This window comes from Papaver somniferum, chromosome 2 (assembly GCF_003573695.1).
Source record: "Papaver somniferum cultivar HN1 chromosome 2, ASM357369v1, whole genome shotgun sequence".
Taxonomy (NCBI): Eukaryota; Viridiplantae; Streptophyta; class Magnoliopsida; order Ranunculales; family Papaveraceae; genus Papaver; species Papaver somniferum.
The window spans coordinates 45,522,282-45,541,296 of record NC_039359.1 but is presented as its reverse complement, the minus strand read 5'-3'; the positions used below and the strand labels follow the sequence as shown (position 1 = coordinate 45,541,296).

The 19,015-nt window shown below is 35.2% G+C and overlaps 1 protein-coding gene across 1 annotated transcript; it reads left to right on the top strand.

Moving 5' to 3' along the window:
- Nucleotides 1-4,090: 4,090 nt before the first annotated feature.
- Nucleotides 4,091-5,533, top strand: LOC113350912 (alkane hydroxylase MAH1-like). The gene has a single exon (XM_026595015.1). The coding sequence runs from the start codon at nt 4,091-4,093 to the stop codon at nt 5,531-5,533; it is 1,443 nt and encodes a 480-aa protein (XP_026450800.1).
- The last annotated feature ends 13,482 nt before the right edge of the window (nt 5,534-19,015 follow it).

Genomic DNA, 19,015 nt, shown 5'->3' with positions numbered 1-19,015 from the left:
TACATGTACTATTTTTTATATGTCACAACGATAACAGAGCTTTACCATTCTCGAAGATGGTTATCCGACCAATCATTATGCTACCTTCCGCGTTATGTCATTTCTGGTGGTGCAACGTTCACCAAATTTGATTGTCAAAAATATATTTATTTTCATAGGTATTGATTAAAATTTAATTCACCAAATTTGTGATTTAAGTAATAATTGAGGCGACAAGAAAACTTGATATTAACGCTAAATATATCGTTTAAAAGATATGCAAAACTTATTATCGCTCGAAGTTTGTATATCTACGAGACACAATTAAAACATGCATCTCTTGTTGTTGTTATTACAACATATACAAAAGTGTGAATTTACACACTATCTCCCCAAAGCTCATATGTGCATATAAGAAGCGCATATTATATATGTCGTAAAGTTCACGGGAGCACATAAGGGCACATAATATCGTCGCGGTATTTTATGCGACCCATGTATCTTCTGTAAAATCAAGCCGAACTATTCACCATAATTAAAAATCAACGGTGTACCAACATAGGAAAATTTATTTCCCACGCTATCCGAAAGAACGCTGAAAAACCTTCACTTGATTGACTAAACAGGAAAATTACAAATGCTTCAAAACTCAAATGTGTGATTAAAAATTCGGATAATTGAATATTACTACAAATATGCGTTATTTTTATTACGCACCCATTTGAATATTTCTTCGTATATCACAACAATTATTTATACCGCCATAGCACATACAAAATGCGATGGGATAACCAAATAACTATTTAGAAATAATTAAACCAAATAGGTTATGTTAGAAAAAAAACTATCATTTTTCGTATCGCCAACCCCGTACGAATTATTGGGTAGCTGTTCGTGCCGATAACGTGTTATAAATCATCCTATTGTGAAGACAACTTAAGTGGTATCTTATATACAATCGTATTTAATTAAGGTAATAAAAAACTTAGTAAAGATCAAGAAGAGATTCGCTTCTCTTCTTATATGGCACGAACACATACACGAGTTTCTTAAAGAGAGAATTAGACGTTGTATTGGTATTCTCTTCTCTACTTACGAAGTAACCATTCTATAGATACGTTGAAATGGCAACGACTGAGAGCTGTTGGAATATGTGGCGTGATATAAACCACACATGTATATCTAGGATAGTCCCACATGGAATAAGAGGAGTACATGTGGTGCCTAGTAAGCTTTGGCATCTACTTACATAGCACCGAGGCCTTTTCGATTAAAACTCCACACCTACTGCAACATGTGGTCAAGTTGGGGATAGTATCGGTGCAATGTGGTAGGGTCCGGAGTTGGGTCGACGGTCCATAAAGATCCTAACAGCTGGTATCAGAGCCTATGGTTTGGGTTACTGTCCGAACGGAGAAGTGATTGTGGATGTCACCCGGTTTAGGGCGCAGGTGGAGTCAGGCTCAAGGTAGAGCTAGCGCTCAAGGTTGAGTTAGTTATGCACCCATTAACTTAGGTGGAGCAGGGTTCTTGGTGGGAAAGGCAATACTCAGGTGGAGTTGGTGGACATCCCCCATTAACTCAAGGTGGAGTAGGTTTCCAGGGAGTGTAGTAACAATAATCATGTTCGATGGGTAGCATATACGGAAGGTAATCTTATGGTGGAGTATGACTGGATTAGTGAGGTGGTTTAATCTCGCCAAGGTGGAGATTGTTGGAGTATGTGGCGTGATATAAACCACATATGTATAGCTAGGATAGTCCCACGTTGAATAAGAGGAGTACATGTGATGTCTAATAAGCTTGAGCATCTCCTTACATAGCACCGATGCCTTTTCGATTAAAACTCCACACCTGCTGCAATAGGTGGTCAAGTTGGGGACAATACCGGCACTATGTGGTCGGATCTGGAGTACAGTCTGGCGGTCCGTGAAGATCCTAACAAGAGCTTCTCCAATAGAATATATGTGAAGATAAGTGTCTAAGTCCATATAGAATACATATTCATTTTCTTTAAAAATTATTCTCCAAACTTCTTAAATCAATTAATGTGTAGATGACATGGCTTAATTTTTGTTAGACATTGTCAAGTTTTAGACATTCACCTTGACTATGGAATGTATGAAGATAAGTGTCTAAGTCCACATAACATACACATTCATTTTTCCTAAAATTCTTTTCCAAACTTCTTAAATTAATGTGTAGATGACATGGCTTATTTTTGTTGGACATTGTCAAGTTTTAGACATTCACCTTTACAATGTCAAGTTATCTTAGTAATCTATTGCTTAGCTAAAATTAATTCCAATATACTAGATAACCATTTTTAACTCTAATAAAATCTAAAAAGTTACTAAAAATAAAATTTACATGTAATTCATAAAAAATCACAAACAACACCACTGGAAATGAACTATTTCTACCCTTAAATTTAAGAAAAAATTGGAATGAGGATGTCTTATTTTCATTACCACCTAGAAAACCTACATAATCACCATTGAAGAGGCTCTGATATTCATAAGAGCAACTGCAGTGGTGCGAGTATAACCAAAGATCAAAGACCAAAAAAAGCGACCAAATTTGAGTTTAATTTGGTGTGTGACGCTACGGGTAGAAGACTAAATTTGGTCGAGCGTGCACTATACGTTCGCCTGGTGTGGGGCGTAAACTATACGTTCGCCCCAATAAGATTCCAAAAACCAAAAACATAAAAAGACAAAAAAAAAATAGGGCGGAGGTATAAAGCCCGCCCCATATAAAGTGAACAAAAATAAAGAGTGGGGCGTAGGTATAAACCCCGCCCCACCCAAAAGAAAAAAAAAAGTAAATAAAAAATATATGGGGCGGAGGTATAATAAAGCACGCTTGGTGTGGGGCGGAGACTTTATACACGCCTGCTGTGGAGCGTTAACTATACACCCGCCTGGTGGTGGGGCGTTAATTATACGTTCGCTCGACTATAATTGGTTTTGGTCTTGGTCTTGGACCAAATATAGTCTGGGATTTGATCTTTGGTCCGGATTTTAATCGATGGTCTGTTCGCTGTGTCTCGTTTTTCGACCAAATATTTGGTTATACTCGCCTACTGTGGTTGCTCTAAGCCACCTCTGTCCTGACGTGGTAGCAATATGACATCATATCTATCCATGCAAAATTAACTGTCTCACATGTAATTACAAATATGGCCATATTTGGCCATTACCAATCTAGTTGTTAAAGAGTTTGGATCTCTTCCCTTGATTCCCCTGTCGGGACACTTTGCCCTTTAAGATCTCGGTAAGTCTAGCAGCGCCCCTTAACTTAATCAAGTTCATGCTATATAATTTTTATTAGCGTGTGGATCATCCACATGTCATGAATATCCCTATATCGACTGCGCATATCCTATTGACTACGCAGTACGCACACTAGCTAATCTTTAAAGCCCACTTGCGCTGCCCCTACCTGTTTGTTTAATAACTTTAATTACAATCACATCTCTTGAATCCCTTGGGAAGAAACCCTTCATTCTTGTACTCCGGTGTCTCTTTTTTATGGTTCAAATAGCACTCCTCTGGCAGAAAAGAATAAGGCCATCCCAACTAATTCAAATGTTGTGCATCTAAGCATGCGTCGTTAAACAACCCCTCTCGCCCCTGTTAATAAACTGATACGTTAACTCTGAGAAATCCCAACCCCCTGAAATTACAGTTAGAACTTAGAAAGAAAGATCTTAAAAGATTGACCTAACTAGTTCTACAACATAATTAGTGCCAAGATGATAAAATAACAAACTTTTACTCCATCATTTCTCTATTTGGTAAGGGCAATAAATGTTACTACAGAGAACACAGGGTTTTGAATGCTCCGGCTAACCAGTTCCAACTATAACTCTTACTATATAAATGCTCCATCTTCTTCTTCGCAATCAGAACCCACAAGACCAAACATGGATTTCCACTCTATTAAATTTTCCTCTTTGGAAAACTACTACCGCAGCGAGAAATTTCCTGAACTTCACAACCTACTAGTACTCTTCTTTTGCTTGATTTTATCCATTAGATGGTATTTCAAAAGCTGCAAGAATCAACTCATGATCCGATGGCCTATTATAGGTCCGCTCCCGTCACTTATGTTTAACGCACACCGCATTCACGATTGGACTGTTGATATCTCGAAAGCTTCAGGTGGAACCATCGTTGAGAAAGGATCCTTTTTCGCGCGGGTTAAGATTGTTTACACATGCGATCCTCGTAATGTTAAGTACATTCTTAACACCAATGTCTCTAACTTCCATAGAGGTCCAGATTACAAAGAAGCATTCGACATTTTAGGTGAGGGGCTCCTCAGCTCTGACTCTCATTTCTGGATGGCACAAAGAAGGGTTGCACGTACGACGTTTAACTCCAAGACAGTTCGCGATATCATTGCTCATAAGGGCAAAGAGGTGGTGCAAGATTCACTACTCCATCTGTTATCACACTGTGCTAAAGAATCATTACTTATGGATTTACACGATACGTTCTTGAGGTACTCTTTTGATACTTCCATTAACATCATCTTTGGTAAAAACCCTAAACATCTATCAACTAGCTTTCCTACAAACGAGTTCGCGAAAGCCATGGATGATGCAACAGAGGCTGTGTTCTATAGGCACGTAATACCTAGCTCATGGTGGAAGTTGTCTCGGAGGTTGAAGATAGGCAGCAACGAGAGGAAGTTGAAGACAGCATGGGATATCATAGATCGTGACATCGCAGAGTACATCAAGGTTAAAAGAGAAGAAATGGTGGCCAATGGAACAAACGGAGGAGAAAATGATCTACTGCATGTGTATATGAGTATTAAAGATGGAGAAAAGGATGAAATGTTATTATCGAAGATGTGCAGTGATAAGTTCTTTAGAGACACTGCTTTTACTTTCCTCATCGCTGGACGTGATACAACAGCCAGTGCTCTCTCTTGGTTCTTCTGGGTGATTTCAAAGAACCCATCTGTAGAGGTTAAGATACTTGAAGAACTTAAGCTTATAATCTCCAAGAAGAATACAAAAGGAGGGGAAAATGGTTTTGTTAGGGCAGTGGAGAAGCACCAATTGGTGTTTGATGCAGATGACCAAGCAGATATGGTGTATCTTCATGCGGCACTATGTGAAACACTAAGACTATATCCTTCTGTTCCTCTAATCCGCAAAGGTTCCATAAGCGATGACGTATTTCCAGACGGAACAGTTGTGAATGCAGGAATGATGGTTTTGATCTCGTACTATGCCATGGGAAGGATGGAATGGGTCTGGGGGAAGGATTGTCTAGAGTTTAAGCCAGAGAGATGGATCGGTAAAGATGGAAAGCTAAATCCTGAAACCATGACCAAGTTATTGTCATTCAGCTCTGGCCCAAGGACATGTATTGGTAAAGACATGGCTTTTGTGTTGATGAAATTAGCTGTTTCAGCTATAATCTATAACTTCCATTTTGAAGTCGTCGAGGGTCAGAATGTCATTCCAACTCCGTCAATTGCCCTTAAAATGAAGAACGAGTTGATGGTAAGGGTGAAGGAAAGAGTACATCTATAATACAGTATTAACACTAGGTACGCAGAATCCGTCAAACTTCACCCTGATTTTAGACACCCAAAATGTCAAACTATTTCTACATTTAGTCTGTTTTAAAACGTACTAGTAAAAGCGAAGCAACCTCATTGAAGAGGTAAGCTAGTGTGTCTGTTTGTGTTGCTATATATGAGTGAGTCTATTGGATAAAGAACTGTTTATCGTGTGTAAAATAGCTCATACATATAAATTTCAATTTATTTTAGTTTGACTGTTTCACATATTATCCTTTCGTCGCTAAGTACTAGTGCATCGACCATGCAATGGCATTGTGATGTTCTATCGTTGAGGTAAAGCTGGTTATAACAGTACCTGTGATGTGGTGTTCAATGAAAAAAAATCTGTCCCTCGATAATAATTTTCGTCGAAGTATCTGTAATAATAAGTACACCAATATCATAAATGTTTTTTTTGTTTTTTTTGGATCAGAACATACCATAAATGCTACAGACATGCATTGCGAATGGTTTTTCCAACTACATGCCGAACGCGCCCGCTTAGAAGCCAACCACTTCCCACCTGCTTCTTCAATTGAGTTTCAGTACTAGTACTTGAAAACTAGCTAACAGGTTGTTCGAAAGTGGTTGATTTAAATAAATCTAACTCTGCAGAATATTAGTAGTGCCTTAATTAGGGTCGCCCAATTTGATTGGGATGGGTCACTCGTGCCCTACGAGATCTGATTATGATATTTATACAGGCTGTTCGAAATTGCTATAAACAGCTGAAAATAACAGAGATGCATATGTGGCACCATGTGTAGGAAAGAGACGATTTCTTTCTCTTTCCACGTCACGTAAGTCAATTTGAAAAAACAGAAATGTTTGGTGTACCGCAGCAATGCACTGTGATGTTTGGTGTGAGAGAAGAAAAAGATGGTGGACCACACCTTTTATCCCACCCCCTGCAAATCTCCCCCGGGGCTGTCCTAATGGTCCTTCGATCTGATCACGGTGCACTGCTTCGGTACGTGTATCATTTCTGTTGAAAAAATTGCAGATTCTTATGTATTAGTTTTTCCTTCTTTCTCTCTGTCATCGTTACAGTCTGAACACCGATCACCTCAGTGGCGGAGCTAGTAAACGAATGCTGGGGTGGCTTGAAAACAAATTGGCTTGACTTGGGCTGGCTTGCCTGTTGTTTAGGCTTGATTATTTTTTTTAACCTAACACAACTACACTGTAAAATGTAAGTTTTTCTGGACTTTGGACTGGCTTAAGCCAGCCCAAGTCACTACATAGTTATGTCTCTGGATCACCTAAACCTTACATAATTGGATGTTACTGAACATCAAACACAATTTGAATAAATCAGGTTTCACATCATGAACAAGCAAGCCATCCATCATATGTTGGTTTTTTTGCAGCCAAAATCCTCCATTTCCATCATTGTTTACAATTGTCCCAATTGATGGCCAACCAGTATTATTCATCTTCATTGAGATGGTAGTATCTTCATCGATACCTACTGATTAAAATCAGAATGACCGACGGCTTATAATACTCAATTAGTTAAGAAAAATATCCATAAAAGATGAAAAATGTGGGATCTGGGGAACAAATTGTCAAGATTACCCTGAAAGATATTCATATTACTGAAACGAACAAAAAAAAAACAGGAATGGCGTTACTAATCTTAGCCGCTCAGAAAATCCATGGCTCATTTAATTTCTTTGATTATTATGAAGTGTCAACAATAAACGATCCCTCCCTCCAACAAATCATTTCTACAGTGGCATATCGGGCAAGCAGCTGTTACTCAGCTGTTCAAGTAGAACGATTGCCGAGTGTTTAGCTAATTTTGGGTGTTTTATACTTTTTAGTTTGGCATTTGATTTTATGAAAACTATTGTAAACCCCATATTATATGGGTCATACTTTAAGAAACCCTACAAAATGGATCCTTCATTCCCAACTCCATACTTTGAGATTTTGTTATTCCTAGACCCAAAATTTTTAATTTTGGGGCCATATATTGAATTTTTATCTGATCATGACGTTGTTACCAAAATTACCCTTCACTATATATTATATTTCTTATAGAACAAAAACAGAAAACAAAATCATTTGAGGATTTTCTCTTCAACTCCAGAGCTCCGCGATTTGTTTTGGGTTTTTCTTCTTCTTTTTATTTCATATTAATTTGTAGTTTCGATTAATTAATTTATTACTCTTGAATTAACCTTGAATCAATTGATTTAGTATTACACGGATCTGGGAAGAAGAACAAACAAGATTTTCAATCAATCTCCTTGTGGTTTCTTTTGTTCTTCTACGATTCAATGGATTTGAATCGATTTTATTCAATAGGTCTAACAACTGATCATCAATTAATGTACGAATTCTAATCAATCGATTTGATTTGATTCTTCATTTTTTAATCTAGCTTTTAACTAGTTTGAAGCTACTTCATCTAAGGTTTTCGTCCTTCAGTGAGAATCCTAAACTTAAACTTGTTCTCTTTTTGTTAGTTTGATTATAGGATTTGATTAGATCTTTGTTTTGATTCGTTCTATTCATCCTGGAGAAGGAAAACAACATGATTTTTTCGAACCAATCCAGGTACGTTTTGATTGTTGTTTGTTTTTATGTTGTTGTTGTTTTAGGTACGATTTGTTTGATTTTATATTCCTTTTTTGATTTTTTTTAGGGTTGGTTTTTGATAGTAGAGGTTTTGTTGTTCTCTGATTTGTTTTGGTACTTTTTTTATAGGTAATTTCAGTTTGGTTGAAGAAGAAATTTAAATAGGTTTATTCAAATTGTAAACAGGTATGTTCATGCTATTTATTTTGATTTTTCAGATTTGATTATGTATTTTTATTGTTGTTTCTTCGTATGGATCGGTGTTGTTGTTGTTTTGATTTGTTAAGCATCATGATAACTTGTATTATTGTTCTTTTTTTTTGTAGATAAATGATATACTGAAGTTTTTGATGTTGTTAGTGTTTGATACATGTTTGAGCTAATATTGTTTTGAGTAGGTTGATTCATTTGTTTAAGCTAATATTTTGTTTGTTTTTACTGTATAGTCTGAAGTTACACATGCATATGATATGTGTAACCAGAAGTTACACTGCATTTATGTAGCATGACAGATTAAAATGAAGTTTATACAATCTTGTATACTACATGTAGTTTTAAGTTATACATGCATATGATATGGGTAACCAAAAGTTACATATGCAAACACCGAATGAAATATCCACAATTGTATACTTTGATACGGACTATTAGCTTTGAGATTTCATACTTTACAAGTACGCAAGCTATACGGATGCATACTCACTAGTTACACATGCTAATTGGATGTGTAACTTTTAATTACACGTGCTAATTGTACATGCTAATGATGCTTAGTTCTGTTTATTAGAATTGGATATATGCCTGAACTAGTTGCAACCTGGGTATTGAATGTTGTATCAGTTTGATCACACATGCTTGTTTTAGGAGTGGTTAGACTATTGAGCTTGTTTAGGAGTGTTTAGATTTTTGGTATCTCAATATATATTTTTATGAAAGTAATTTCCAAATTATTATAACCTTTTTGGGATTAGTTGATGTCTATGCAGGCCTCGATGTGGTTTGTGCGCTTTCACATCAAACTAGCTTACTATGAGAAGCATGCACATTTATCAAAGCTTCGGGATATTCTAGTAGTTTATTCCTGGATAGATAAGGATGTTTCCTACTGTCAAGGTGAACAATGAAGATCCTTTGGTCTTTACAGTTGAAAATGTATGCTTAGGCATTTGTGAGTCTAATGTGAAACTAGTGTTGGTAGACTATGGACGTGTAACTACTAGTTACACATGTTGATAAGATGTGTAACTTCTAAGCACACAAGCTAAATGGATTAGTAGCTACTTGTTACACATAATAATAATGTGTTATCTTATGTGTTGATTTTGCAGGTTAATTGGTGTGTAGATGCTGGATACACAAGCAAAATAGCATGTGTAACTACTGGATATACAAGCTAAATTGCTAGAAATGCTTGTAGTTTCTGGTGTTCTTTTTTATATATAATTTGTTCATTTACTGCCATTTTATGTGATGTTTATTACTGCAATGAATATATATATATATATATATATATATATGATACTTGTTTTTGGATTGTATAGATGACAACGATGAATTATATAAATGATACTTGCTTTTTGAATTTTATTGATGATACTTATTTTTGCTAGTGTGCATGTTGTGTAATTGTCGAGTACAAATGCCATATGCATGTGTAACTTTCAATTACACATGCTAAATTCATGTGTAAATTATGATTACACATGCATTTTTGGATGTGTACCAGTTGATCTAGAATCGTCTCTTTTTTTTTTTTTTTGAAGTGGTACTTGTTGATGATTCATTTGGTGTTTGTAATTTTGTTTTTGTAGGTGTCTATGTGTGGAGGCAGCTGTGAAGCTATTGAACAAGGTTCCATGGAAAGGCCTCATTGTGATGGAAGAGTTACTCACAACAAAGTTACTGAAACTTATATCTTATTTGCTCTCTTTTAACTCTCACAGGTTTTCATGGTAATTTTTATGTGGCAAGCTTTTATTTGTGACTCCAACATTGGATTGAAAATTTTGTTCTTTTTGTAAATAAAACTAGTTGTTAATTTTCTTTTTCAACCATAGTTGTATGTGTTAATACTAAATACTTGTGTCATAATAATCATTAATACCTTCATTTTGTACCTGACAACTATATTAATTACTGTAAGATATTGATTACATAAACTAAATGCATGTGTAACTTATGATTAAAGATGCCAAATGCATGTGTATCTGCTGATTACGCAAGCTAAATGCATGTGTACTCTCTTATCACACAACAAAATTTATGTGTAACTTCTATATGGATGTGTAGATGAAGGTTACACATGCTAATTGGATGTGTAGCTGCAAGTTACACAAGCTAATTAAAAAGAAAAAACACAGACTCAGACCTGGAAAATGCCGGAATCAATTATACAAGCTATATGGATGTGTTTACACAAGCTATACATGCTAATTGGATGTGTAGACGAAGGTTACACATGCTAATTGGATGTGACGCTGCAAGTTACACATGCTAATTAAAAAGAAAAAACACAGTCTCAGACCTGGAAAATCCCGAAATCAAGTATACAAGCAATATGGATGTGTAGACGCAAGTTATACATGCTAATTGGATGTGTAGACACAAGTTACATGTGCTAATTGAAAGAAAAACAGACTCAGAACTGGAACAAGCTATATTTATGCATACCTACGAGTTACACATGCTAATTGGATGTGTAGAAGCAAGTTACACATGATTACTGGATATGTAGACGCAAGTTACACATGATAATTGGAATAAAAAACAGACTCAAAACTGGATCAAGCTATATTTATCTGTAACTGCGAGTTATACATGCTAATTGGATGTGTAAACGCAAGTTACACATTGTTAGAGCACTGCTCGGTCGAACTTGCAAGCGTTGCTATCTCAAGCTTGTTTGTCAAGTTTAGTTGCAAAAATTATAAGTCTTGATTTCTAGTCTACTTATAGATAAGTCACGGATTATGATAGAAAGTGTAGTTGAGCATTAGACTTCACGGCGTTCATCAATTGAAGACGAAGAACTATTAAGGGGAGCATGCGGAACTTCATCAACAAAAGGTATGTGGATACTTGAACTTATCTATCACTCAAAAGTCTATCTACTCTATCTCCTATTTGAGAAAAAGTCGTATATATAGACTTTGATTATACACATTTTATATTTCGAGTTGAGTTTAACTCGCTTACATATTTCTCGAAACATGTGTTGGTAAGCTTTCACTTTAACCAAGTTCATCTTATATTCTTGACGAAAATCAAAAGATGATCATGTGAAAATTTCCTGGTAACATCTTACATGATTTGTGTGCGACAGTCATTTGATGTAGACTCGGAATGTTTTGTATTGATCATTTGATCACTTGAAAATTTCTTTGAAGCTAATAGTTTGTGTGAGACAGCTATTATTGTCTTCTAAGAATGTTTCAATGATTGAAATGGGAGTTCAGAAAAATTAACCATGATTGGATATAGCACAGTATACGTACTGTTGCAAGTTATTCCAAGTCCGGAAACCATAGTATGCATACCCGTATGCGTACTGGTTGGTTTAATGGAAGTCTTGGAACTTAGTATGCATACCCGTATGCGTACTGACGTAAAGTTCATGTCCGGAAATTCAACTGAGTTTGGAAGGTATGCGTACTCGTTCACATACTGGAGAACCCAAACGTAGTCCAGCCACTTAGGTATGCGTATCCGTTTGCATACTTGAGTAGGTTATGTTCTAAAATCGTTTTTTTCATGAACTAACACATTTATATATTAAGTGTTAGAGAATATCTCGGTTGAACCCACCAAGCGTTGGTATGTCAAGTTTGGTTGTCATATTTTAGTGAATCAAAACTCATGTTAAGAGTCGCTTGATTATGTACTAGATTCAACTTCGTATAGGTTAGCTTGAAAGTATTAGGATAATGGGACTTTACAAGTATTGCGAAGACTTGAATATGTGAAGAAGCAAGGAGCTACAAAGACAACATCATCCTTCCACTTGATGTTAGTGATATTTGACTTGAACTGTTTCATTCCCTAACGTATCTTTCAAGTCGTGCATATTGAAAACAAAACTAAGAAGCATGATTGAACTCTAGATATACATAGTATTAAGGAATACAATACGAGGTTTATTGCTTAACCATTAAACTTTATAGATAAGACATCGCCATAATCATTTGAATGCTATTGTGATTATATATGGGTATGAGGTGAGGATTTCATCCTAGGGAACAATGTTTACATGTGTTCTAAGTAAGTAAATTCATGAACTTGGTTTGTGAATCGAAAAGGAAATCCTCGGGTGTTATTGGTATTGTTATTCATTGCATATCTTTTGAACAACCAATATGTGTGATTAGTATAACCGTTCATGACTTGTTTGTGTTCTTGGTAAAACTATTCACAAAGGCCTGACTTATATATTGGTATGACTTTTATTAGTGAAACGGATCTTAAGTAATCACTTGAGATGGTATGATCGAGTTTGTGATTTTATGTCTGACCAAATTTGGATAAAGGGGAACCGATCCTAGTAAGAGGTGTAGTACATCAGAAAGGGGAATCGATCCTTGTATGAGGTGTATTAGGTTTACAGCATAAAGGGGAACCGATCCTATGTACATGTGCAACCAGTTTTTAGGAAAAGGGGAACCGATCCTATGGACATGTGCAACATATATAAGTTAGATACCATATATATGTGGGGAACCGATCCTAGTACCTAGTCAACCGAATTTTGGAAAGCTAGCGTGACTAAGAACAATACTCACATGGAAGGTAGAACCGAAACTTGTTTTGGTAGAACCGTTACACCCATGATTTGTGATTGAGTTTTCTTAATCAATCGCATAGTTCTTCAAAGTCAGATGAACCAATTCTAAACTTGTTTGAAAGTGTGGCAAATCGGTTTCAAGGTTGTAAGTATGAAAGAGGACTTACAAACTAAGGATGTCGACATACTTTGAACACGGATGTGAATGTTTATTATTTAAGTGTTCAAAGTTATTCCTTAATAGCTAAGGGAAGAGAATCCCAGGATCGAAACATAAATAATTTAAGAATCTTTTAATTAAGGTTATTAATTTCATTTTTAGGAAAATAAGAATTACTAATGTGCATTTACTAATTAGAGATTTTCTGAGATATTTCAATCATTATTTTGGACAGAGCATTTCCAGGAATTATGGAAACCGAATTTGTGCTTTAATGAATATCTTGAGAATATTTTCGGTTTTGGAAATTCCTTTGTGTCCAAACTTCCTTGTCTATAAATACTTGAAGTTTGCATTTCTAGCAAACTAATCCTTCGTTACAGCAAACTACCTCTTATTGTGCTGCTACTGGTGAAGCCACCTATTCGGACAGGAGAAATCTCTTACGGCCGCTCGTTTTAAAGTCTTATTTAGGATTGAGAAGCTCTATTAGTACCGTTGGTGGGAAACTAGATAATTGCGGTTTATCTTTTGTTTTCGATTGATTTGATTTACTAACGGAGGTTGAGCTTTGATTGCACCTAGTTTGTTTATGCTTGAGGATCTTCTCTTCTGATATAAGATTCACTCAAACTAGTTCAGAGTTTCGACATGGATCTTTAGACTGTTTGTAGTTCTAAAGACGATCTTGTGATAATCCATTGTTAACAGACTCTGGTCTGTGCGTGATTGATCACAAGAGATTCAAGTGATTGTGTGCAGGTGTTTATTGAAGATTTAAGAAGATTTGAAGACAAGGAAGAGTTTGAAGATTTCTGATTTGGGGTTCATAATCTTTGGTGTGCACAATACTTATTTCGGTAAAAAAAGGATCCAATTAATAATCGATTTTATCCTTGTGATAGAATTGGATTGATTAATTGAGTAGATCGTCATCAACCCAATTCTTTGTATTAAGAGTGTTGATTGCAAAATCTTAACGATTACTTTGGTAATTGAAAATAAGATAGATCTAAGGACCTGATGAATGAGTTTATGTCAAGATAAACAGAAGAGCCTTTGTCCGACTCATATCACTTGGTTGAAGAGAGTTGATACCAAACATATTTGTTGTTCCTTTACTGTTTGGAATACGAACCAAAGGAATTGATCCAAGTACGTGACTTATTTATAAGTTGGAGGTGTGGGAATACAGACGGAACTAGGTGAACTATAGGTTTAGTTGCTTGGTCTCAACTATATGAAGTTGGGTGTAATTTTGTGTAGCGGCTTAATCCTAAGAGTATTCAATTCTGGAAAAGGTCCTGGGGTTTTTCTGCATTTGTGGTTTCCTCGTTAACAAAATCTTGCTATGTCATTTACTTTTATTTTCCGTATTATAATTTTTTTTATTATAATTAAATTTAATCACACAAACGTTAATTCCTATTTATTTGATAAGTGAATCCTATTGTGTTTGGTTAAGTCCGAACCTTTTTATCAAGTAAACATACTTCGTTGTTGTATTGTCTCGTTCTCATATCCATAGACGATCACACGAAGTGTGAACCGATTAGTTGCATTGTCTCGACTCAGTCCATAGACAATCACTTTCGTAGAAAGTACTTATAGGTAGGAAAAGTTTTAGATTGAGGTATATCTGAGTACCCTCGTCTTTTCAATTGGTATCAGAGCAGGAAAACACGAAAATATCTAACAATCTGTGTTTGGTGCGATCCAACCTATAAGAAATTGAATTTATGTATGATTCAGTTAACGTTATGCAAGAGGTTGAATACTCAAAAGTTGAAGATGTTACTACTTCGTTGACTCATGATCCAGGAGTTACGAAAACATCTATGTCTATCTCTGATGAAAGAGAAGATGCTGACAGAGAGTTGGTAAAACTCCTAAAGTCCATAAAATCTCTGTCTTCTAAAGTTTTAATATTAAAGACAAAGTCAAATCTTCTTAAAAATGAGATCATAGAAAAAGACATTCAACTGAATTGTCTAGCCAAAGAGAAAATGGATCTCACTGTCAAACTAGAGGCTCTTGGTAAATCTCTTACAGATAAAGAGACACGTCATATGATTCTAACTAATGATGTTGTTGTGATTTCTTCTAATGAGGAAAATAAAATTCCTTGCTCGACTTTTACAGACTGTGATAAAACCGGTTTAATCACATCTGAAACAGATCAAGATGATGGTAGTTTGCCTAACTACATCAAGTTAGAAGAGGATGAGAAACCACCTTCTAGATCTATTGATGATCAAACGCAAACTTGTCCAAAGGAAACTTTGAACCGATTCCGTGATGGTAATCTTAAAGAATACAATTTTCAGTCACTTGACAGGAAACTCATACTTCTTCAACATACGGTGGTAACAAAATTTGAAGGAAGTTTCTTGTCTTAAAAAACTGAAAGATCATTCCTCAGTAGAAAGACAGATCATACCACATCCCGATAAGATAAACTCAAAAGAGTCAGAGGAAAGAGTTGATAATCGCTTCTAGAAAAAGTTCCTCCTCACCCATATCGAAACAATTCTAGTTTTGATAAAGAACGACTCCAGAAGAAAGAGAAAGGGAGAATCTTTGCCAAAAGAAACAATCAGGATTTTCCGATAGTTGTTTCAGACAATCACACTAATGTGGATAATAAGGAAGTCCTTAGAATGAGAAAATCTTATGAAAATCTCATCGAAATAATTAAGAGAGATTTATCTATCTCTGAGAATTATCACATTAGTGTAGTTTCTCCACATGATCATATCTCTAGAGTTAGAAAAGATCATCACCTTGGGAGAAATTATTTTGGGCAGAGATTCCCGAAGAGAAACATGAACCATGTTTCTGATATTCACTGTAAGCTGGAAAAAGCTTACTCTGATGCAACTTAGTTGTATCAAAATTGTGCATTCTCATCCTATTTCTTGCTCATAATCTTGGATGAGAAAGGCACAATAAAACAGGAGCTCATTTGTTTGTGTAGTTGTTTATCAGAAAATTCTGTGACATTTTACGGATAGCTGTGAATCCATGGATATCAGAAAAATGTGCATGTTTAACATGATCTTTCAAAAGAGGTTTTACTTAGAATTTTCAAATTTTAATAAACCTTCCAGCATGAGAAGTTCGGACTAAGGAAACAAAAGCTGATATTGCTGATATCAAGATTCAAGTTGAAAAACTTGGGAAACAAGAAGTGGTTGCAGACAAGTCTCTGGAGATATGCTTTAAGAGTTTGAACACTGAAGAGATCTCAGTGAACAACAAGAGCACCACTAGAGATTAAGTTATATGCTGTAATACTTAATCTAGTAAAATAGACATCAATTTTTGATTTCTTTCAGTAGTTGTATTAGTCTATTATGAATAAAACTATTATGAATAAAATTATTTGATTTATAATTTTTCTTGTCATAGTTTTCGGTTTACATAGCCCTTGATTGAATACTTTTATCTTATTGTTATGTATGTTTATCAGATGTTTGATTTCGGTTTTACTACCTTGATATTATTCGATCTCATAATGTTGTGAACCCTTGTGGTTTGGGTGACTTTTTGATTTAGTAGGATTAAGTTCTAGCCCATGTTGGTAGGCTTTATCAAATAATCATGAGGGGTTCTGGTAGAAACAATATGTGAAAAAGTCACAATATGTTGAATCGGTTTTGTTTTAGCATAAAAGCATATGCGTTTCGACGGTTTTCAACTTTTGCTTTCAATTGTTAAAACCGATTTTCAACCTTTCTCTGGTAAAGGTTGGTTGTTGTTATTATTCTGTTTTTGCATAAGGATGACAACATGATGATATTTCAATATCAATTCTCCCTGGACGAAGATGCAAACATATTGGAGAAGTGGATGCAAAATTTGAGGTAGCGAGTTTGTTAGTTAATCGTTTTCCTATTTAAGAAAAGCCTGAGTTTATTTCATATATATATTTATTGCTTTTGCTTAACAAAATTTCGGTACAATTGATGTTTATTCCATTATATATGTATGGATGTATGTGTGATTCAATTGGTTTCGGTTAAAAAAAAAATATTGTTATCTTGATTTATTGTGTGGTATCAATTGTTTAGGCTTACAAAATTTCGGTGCAATGCGGTGCTTTAATGTCTATGTTGTTTTAATTGCTTCCGGTTGAGCTGAATAATTATGCAAGTTGATTTATTTGGTTTGTATGAATTGTTTATGGCTTAACGAAAGAAAATCTTTACGGGATGAGTTGTTTAGTCCAATCCGATTCCGGATAAGATAAACTAAGTTAATTCTGATCTTAGTTAGACTTATCGAAGTGAGTTTTCAGTTATTCAAGTCTAATCCAATGCCTTAACAAGAAATGCTAGTTAACTAACCTAGTACTTATCTTGGTTAAAATTGAACTAAGTTTATGGATAATTAGAACCTGATGAGAAAATAAAGTTATCTCTATTTTGGTCTTATCGAATAAGCGATTGTTTTTATACAATCGGTTTAGCAAAGGAACTTAGGTGATTAGTTGAGTTTTGGTTTGCTAAACTAAAATGGAAAAAAATTTCCGGAAAATTGTTTCCTTGGTAACATATCAAAATAAAACTACATTTAGTTTCGGTTTTGATATTGGTTATCAGAACATGGTGTGTGGAACCCTCGTGCTTAACTCTATAGGTTTCAAGTCTATTTTGAGATTTGTAAGATTCTTTTCGTGTTGTCCTTTATTTTTTCGTTTCTTTGTCATTTAGTGACAAAAAGGGGGAGAAATATATGGAGTAAACAAGTGATACTGGCATTAAAATTACATTGATTGGTATCACTAAGGAAAAGAACATTGGTGCTTAAACGTTTATCTAAACGAAAGAGTGAAAACACAGACTAAGGGGGAGTAACATATCATATTAAGTGGTATAACAAATACGTGCGGATTGAAAATCTACCTATCTTCCTTAGGGGTAATATTATCTTTGTTATTATAATGTCGACAGCGACATTTTTGAGGACTGAATGTATGCAGATTACTGTGTTGTTGAATTCGGGAATCAAGCATATGTGTAATGAATTCGTGTAATTTGTTTATCCATACGATATAAGAGTTTTGTCACTAAAATTGACAAAGGGGGAGATTATTAGAGCATAGCTCGGTTGAACTCACCAAGCGTTGGTATGTCAAGTTTGGTTGTCATATTTTAGTGAATCAGAACTCATGTTAAGAGTCGCTTGATTATGTACTAGAGTCAACTTCGTATAGGTTAGCTTGAAAGTATTAAGATAATGATACTTTACAAGTATTGCGAAGACTTGAAGATGTGAAGAAGCAAAGATCTACAAAGACAACATCATCCTTCCACGTGAGGTTAGTGATATTTGACTTGAACTGTTTCATTCCCTAACGTATCTTTCAAGTCGTGCATATTGAAAGATAACTGCGAAGCATGATTGAACTCTAGATAAACATAGTATTAAGGAATACAATATGAGGTTTATTGCTTAACCATTAAACTTTGTAGATAAGACATCGCCATAATCATTTGAATACTATTGTGATTATGTATGGGTATGAGGTGAGTATTTCATCCTAGGGAACAATGTTACATGTGTTCTAAGGAAGTAAATTCATGAACTTGGTTTCTGAATCGAAAAAGTAATCGCTAGGTGTTATTGGTATTGTTATTCATTGCGTATCTTTTGAACAACCAATATGCGTGATTAGTATAACCGTTCATGACTTGTTTGTGTTCTTGGTAAAACTATTCACAAAAGCATGACTTATGTATTGGTATGACTTTTATTAGTGAAACCGATCTTAAGTAATCACCTAAGATGGTATGATCGACTTTGTTATTTTATGTCTGCCAAATTTAGGTAAAAGGGAACTGATCCTAGTAAGAGGTGCAGTACATCACAAAGGGGAATCGATCCTTGTATGAGGTGCAGCAGGTTTATAACATAAAGGGGAA

Excerpts from the sequence above, each read along its gene's own strand:
- LOC113350912 (XM_026595015.1), top strand. The coding sequence starts at position 4,091 with ATGTTTAACGCACACCGCATTCACGATTGGACTGTTGATATCTCGAAA.